Source organism: Phaethon lepturus, unplaced genomic scaffold (genome assembly GCF_000687285.1).
Source record: "Phaethon lepturus isolate BGI_N335 unplaced genomic scaffold, ASM68728v1 scaffold43782, whole genome shotgun sequence".
In the NCBI taxonomy this organism is placed as follows: Eukaryota; Metazoa; Chordata; class Aves; order Phaethontiformes; family Phaethontidae; genus Phaethon; species Phaethon lepturus.
The window spans coordinates 1-6,840 of NW_010522040.1; the positions used below are offsets into that span (position 1 = coordinate 1).

The 6,840-nt window shown below is 36.0% G+C and overlaps 1 protein-coding gene across 1 annotated transcript; it reads right to left on the minus strand.

Moving 5' to 3' along the window:
• Nucleotides 1–152: 152 nt before the first annotated feature.
• MAPK15 (mitogen-activated protein kinase 15) lies at nt 153–6,420 on the minus strand (the record flags this gene model as incomplete). Its single annotated transcript, XM_010281700.1, has 6 exons — nt 153–210; nt 1,588–1,727; nt 2,659–2,822; nt 2,981–3,111; nt 3,645–3,756; nt 6,391–6,420. Coding segments are annotated over 6 exons (635 nt in total), but the record flags the coding sequence as incomplete, so codon positions are not given.
• Between the last annotated feature and the right edge of the window lie 420 nt (nt 6,421–6,840).

Genomic DNA, 6,840 nt, shown 5'->3' on the forward strand with positions numbered 1-6,840 from the left:
TTTACATCCTTTCCCTGGGGGAAGGTGAATCTGCAGAGAGCAGAAATCATTGCTGCTGGTGAATACTCGAAGGTGAACTTCAGGGGAACTTTTTGTCAACATCATACAGTAGATTGTTGACTTCTGAGACACATCAAACATACAAGGCTTACCGTGAACTAATGCAGTTAATAACTGAGGCCCTGTAATCTGATTGCATAGCCAAAATATCTGCAATAATGAGAAGATACTGTTAATGCCAAGATTAGGATTACCAGTTACACAGTTTATGAAGGAAAGCAAATATTTGATATTAACGTAGGAAATCATCCTAAAAAATCTCAATAGGAGATCTTATGGAAGGAGGACGGACTATTTACTTGCAAATTTTTTAAGCTGATTTTCTCAATTCCTATTCATTCTATCTTAGATTTCATAAACTTGCACTTTTATACCCACAGATGCAGAAGCACCAGGATATCTGAGATCAAATGATCTGTCCAGGATCATTTGTGTGGGACACAGAGAACAAGGGATACCAGCTATTGATTTCTTCATCACACCTGCTGGGGTTCTTTTTGATTGGTGATGATGAACTGTTTTCTGAACACATATGTCATACTCTCCAAGAGTCAACAGTTGCTATGGAATGTTTTTCTTTGCTTCAGAATCTCGCTTCTTTGGTCCCCATAAATGCTGGGCAAAGTTGCTGCTCATAGGTTGGTTTTCCTTGTTTGCAATAATGTTTTGAACAAGTGTCTGTTTTCACTTGTTTGGCTAAAATAAAAAGAAATTGTGCCTGTGATATGCTGCAACCTCGCAGCCATTGTCCTGTTCTAAGGACAATATAGGACCTTCTGCTAAGGAGTCATTTGTCCTGTGGTCTTGTCTTAGAGTGCAGACTTTCTGATTATGACATCATCAACACATTCCGCAATTGTATTGCTGAGAATAGAATAGCATTTTTTGTTATTAGTGCTGGCTATTCTTCTAACTCCTGTTTTGGTGTTTTCACACACATATTTCCATTCATATTTCATTCACGGCAACAAAATCTCTAATAAAAACTATAAATAACTTTAAGCTTGAATGGAATTCTCCAAAATGGTTATGTCCGTAAACTGAAGGTAGTTATTTTTCTAAAAACAATTTGCTAGCCCAGTTAGAACATATCAACATGTTGTAAAAGTTTATAAAGTGTATGGGCTGTTAGACTGGAAGTCATAGAAGACAATCATCATCACCATAATCCCTTTCGGATTTAACATATATTTACTCCAGCTTTCACTTCTGTGTTTAGATTTCCAGACCAAAAAGTCCAACTTACTTTTACTACCCAAGTCCCACTGAAGTATGGTACTCTGTTTTAAACTGTTATCCTCTTACAAATCTCAAAAATGTTTTGAAGGCCTGGTTCTTGTTTCTCATTTAATCAAGTATGGGCTTACTTTCCTCTAACACTAACATTTCACAATTAAGTCTTTAATTTCCTTGGAAAGATGTTAGAATTACTCACAAGAGATACCTTATTCCCTGATCCAGCTGGGCTGCTTTCTTTTACTCTTTTAATCTCTTCTCTAAATACCTTTCCCTGTAGAAGAGTCCTACCTTCTGGGGATGGGGCAGGAATGACCCTCAAGATCTGCTCTATTTGATTCACTGTTGATGTTCCAGGAAAAAGAGGTTTCCCAAGTAGCAGCTCTCCCAGAATACAGCCAATGCTCCACATGTCTACACCTTTAGTGTAACTACAAATAAGAATAGAACAGAGTTAGGACTATATCAAGCAAATATTTTTCTGTACCTGGTATTCACATCATCTACATTAGCTTATTTTGCTAGAAAAACAAGCTTGATGACTCCTTGAATATGAATGCTCACAGTTTTAACTATAAAGTGAATGAGATTCAGCAATCATGAAACTGGCAAGCATAAAAACAGAAAGGAGATTTATCCTACCAGAAGTCTATTCTAGGAAACCACAAAAACAAATATATTAAAGGCAAATGCCAGGACAAGGTAATATATACTTTTCATATGACCAACAGTGAAGATACAAGTTGCTGTTTGGAAACAACTGAGTTTTCAGGGCATAATGTATCTAGAAAGTAGATACAATTACTTAGGCAAAGTAAATGCCAAACAATGGGTAAATGACAGTTTGCAAAACATCTACATTTCAAATTTGGGATACTAACCCCACCTATATTTATTTTCCTTTTCAGATCAATAAGATTTTGTATATTTAAGTAAAAAAAAAGACTAAGCCTGACTAACAGGCAGCTGATTTAACATTTGACTACAGAATATTTTCTGAAGGTCTATCAAAAAACTCTTCTTAAATTTGGAAAAGAGGACTAAGGTACTTAAACAAATTTTGTAAAGTTGCAGATTTAAGGGGAGAAAGAATAAGTCTAGTGGGAGAAAGGATGACAAACAGCTGAGCTGATAATGTATGTAAATGGATAATCTAAGCACCCAGGAAGGAAATGTACATGTTATGAGATTTTTATGTTGCAGAACTGAGGTTTAAATGCATGTTGAGCAAATGAACTGCTGATATGACATTGCATCTGGTGACATCTAAAATGAAAATATTTAATACTTTTAGACAATACATTTTCCCCAGTGGTGAAGAAATGATAGAGTCCCATCCCTTTGCTCATATTAAGCGGTTACCTCCGAGAGGAAAGTAAGATCTCGGGGGCTCGGTACCAGCGTGTTGCCACATATTCTGTTAGAGCAGGGTTGCCTTGGTCTTCATTCATCTGATGTAAAGAGCGGGCCAGCCCAAAATCACAAAGTTTAACAAAGCAGTCTGCATCCAGCAAGATATTTGAAGGCTGAATTGAACAAAGGAAAATTAATAAGCTTTTTACTCTCTGAATGGCAGAAGATTGTTATCAATGTTCTTTTACTAATCTCATTCTTTTCATACTTTTTCATTTAGTGTTTAACAGAAAACTTGAGTGAAGGATAAAGACTATTGACTGAAATATACCTTCTGATCTCTGTGAATAACATTTCCTGAGTGGATGAATTTAGTTGCCTTCAGAAGTTGGTAGAGAATGTAACACTTGTGGATATCTTTCAGCAAATTCCCCTTCTTAATCACAGCATGTAAATCTGTCTCTGTAATATATTAGATCAGTAAAGGATTACCAAGTTGTGGATCTAAACTCCTGAAAGCAAAGCCAGAATAGACCATTGTCCAAACTGTAATCTTTCAAGTGCATCCTCAACAGAAGCTAACACTGTAATTACTAATAGTACTGCAATCTCTCGGTAGTATCCGTTTGACTTGCAGCTCATGCTACAGTAACTGTTCTATTATTGCATACTTTTGTTATAACAAAATTGCACATAGTCTCTTCCATATGCAACTCTTCTGTCTTTACAAGCCTTGTAATTTGTTGCTCACTGCTGTCTTTCCTTCATCTCAACCAGCCAGTTCTCATATAATTTTTACTCCCTTTAAAGTTTCGAAAAATGCTATTCCCACCTAATCACAACTAACATATAAACCCCCCCGTACTGCTCCTACTTCTATGTCTACTTACATGAATATTCATGTAAATCATCAACACACTGCTATCAAAGTAGGGAACAAAGATAACTCATAAGATGGGCTGTATTTAAATGGCTGATGCAATGATAAGTCTCACCCATGGACTCAAAGATGAGGTAGATGTCCTTGTCATTCTGAGCTCGGATAATATCAAGCAGCTTGATGATATTTGGATGTTCTCCAAATTTCTGCAGAGGGAAGAGACCCAACTGTCAAAATCAAGTATCTTGTTTGTGAATCATAGAAAAGGACAATAACCTATTTAATTTTGTATTATTGTCTAGAACAAACATTAACATGCTATTTCCTTCATTATGTTTCTACTGAAATAAATTTTAAAAAGGATTTAAGCTTGCTCCACAGCATGAAACCAGCCAGGTAATTAAAAAAAAGAAAAAAATCCCTGTTATCCAAAAATTAGCTCTAAAAATCCCTCTATACCATTTATGAGTAAAGTCCAGTCAACTTTATGCACCTCGTATTTCCTACTGAAGGCAAAGAATTACTGTGGCAGTGAAAATAGAACAAAGTTGCCATCAACATTCATAATTAAAAAACCCAACTAACCAGAAAGTGCCTATTTGAGGGTAGGCTGAAGCACTCTACAGGCTGCATTGATGAACTGACTGTAACGGAAGATGAACTGACTGTAACGGAAGATCAGACGGTCAGCATACAAAGAGATAACTAAATACAGGTATTTTAAACTGGAGGTGAATTCTATCATTACATTTGCAGACTGACAATACTGTCAAGGTCATTTGCTTGATCCTCAGCCTTAAACAACTTTTATGTCCTATAGCTAACACTTCTGCGCAGCTAGAGACACTCTGAACCTTTCACAATATGCCAACATTTTCAGGAACTACCCTGAGTATAAAATTATAAATAGCTGCACCATAAAACTTATGCTTGTATCTAAAATACATAAATTCATTTTTTATTATTTGAATCAGTAATATAGTGTTTTAATCTATTTCCATCACAAATTCAGTTATAAACAGTATCAAAAATCGTAATATTAAACTATCTCCAGCAGTCTTAAAACAGCATCATCTTCCTAGACTCTGAGGCCAAGACGAAAATTGGTTATAATGTACAACATCTAGAAAAATCCGCAAACCAACACACTCACCTGCAGCAACCCAGGAAAATACACTTACAAAGCAGTAATATACAACCAGGCCATCAAATACCCTTGCATTTATTCTGAGGACAATATTCGGAACACCCATCCAAATAATCTAAAGAAAGTTTTTACTCAAAAGTGATAATTTTCTAGAGATGCAGATCAGTCTTGACAGCGTTACTTGAGTACTATTTAAGAACTTACTTCACACTGAAGGAAAACCACATTGCCTCACACTGTCTTGCCCTGGAACTGATAACGGAAAGTAGTGAACAAGTTTTGATCTATACTAAAAAAACATCCTACCCTGAAAAAAAATCTTGTCAGAGCCAGTTTTACTTATCTTTGCTTAAAGAAAATGCTATCACTAAAGTACTTACCAAAAATTACATTCTAAAATGTGGCCCACAATGCACCAAATACATCTACAACTATACTGAACAATAAACATAAAACCTGCAAGTAGCATAATGACCAGCACACTACGTATCACCCAGAAGAGAATCATCAAAATGCCCAGATTCTACATCAACACTTCTCAATTACAATAAACTGCATCCAATCCATCAAATACCCTTATGATAAACATACAGATTAAACTAAGCAATCATTATGCACAGGAAGGAATTTAGACAGACAAAGCAAATTAAGACAAACATCCAGTTACCAGTGAAAGCATATTTCTTACATCTTTCCCTTTCTGATCTCTCAGTCCTGAACCTCAATGAAGAGCTATAAAATACCTTCAAAAATAGGAGGTGGAAAATAAAATTCTTAAGTCTATTGAGGACCAAAAGTCATGAAATTAAGGGCTTGATGGCACATTAACCTCCCTCCCCCAAAATGACTCGTTCTTTCCTTCAGGAGAAATACCCTTTTTTCTCCCAACTCCTCCTCCTTCACCCATCTACTCCAGAAGTGCTGTACTTTCAGAGATGATATAACTTACAGGAAACTAACTAAGGAATTCTCATATGTTTTTAGCTCTTAAGTTTGTGGGTTCTATTTGAGGCTTAAAGAATGGTGAAAAAGTAGAAAACCTCATCTGTCTCCTATTTAAACTTGGCAGTCTTAGGGAATACCTCTTCCTATAAGCCCTGCCTTGCTTGTGTCCTTAGAAAGTCATAGTTATAACATTATCACTATTCAAAAACATTGATGTTTCTACATGGTAAGTCTGTGGAGGAATGGACAGATAATTTTAACGCCACTGCCACTGGTAAGGTAATTAGGCACAGTGTGTGGTCAATTTTATCAAAACAAGAGCAGCCTTAAGTAATTCCATACAGAACTTCCCTTTTAGTTTTGCTTTGATTATTTCAAGAGGTCAAGTTGCTTCCCACATGACAGAGGAAAAAAATTTTGGTATGTAAATCTCTTCCACACCCCAGCCCTTACCTCTGAATCATAGCATTTAAAATTTAAGAAAAACGCTTTTTGTCCACAAAGAAATAAGAAGTGACACAAAGTGCCAGTCAATATGAAGATCCTAGAGTAGACATACTGCTACAAACTGTGAAAGAACAGAGCATGTCTCAAAGGAAAAATAAGACAAACTCTTCATTTCATTCAGGTGTTTTTGCCCAGTCATGGTAAGTCCACTAATAGAGTTGTCAACACTGATCATGCATTTTAAAAAAGAATGGGAAGAAAATATGTGAACAACATCAGAGGTAATAAAAAATCAGACAGGAGAAAGAAAAATGGACATTACCTGCAGGAACATAATCTCTCGAAATGTTCTCTAGAAAGAAACAAACAAAAGTTTATTATCACCTCAACACAACAGACCATAGACTTCCAATAAGAGGGTAAATCCATTCTAATCTCTAAAGCAGAGGAAACCCATATAGAGTAGACAGGCTAGGAAAAACACAGTTGCTCTCTAGAGAGAGTCACAAGTATGCTCGCTGTGCTTAGACACTATAGTGTAACAACATAAGGGAGAATCAAATTGTGCATGCCTATGAAGACAACTTCTCCTCAGGGACATCAAATAGTATTTTGCAGATGCCATGATATGCAAAGCTTGACATGTATTGCTTTTTAACCTAATATAGCTGTAGACTGTATTATTACATGCATAATTGTCAAATAACTAACATCTTTCAGAGACATTTTCAGAATCACAGAAATCATAGAATCACAGAAACACTAGGTTGGA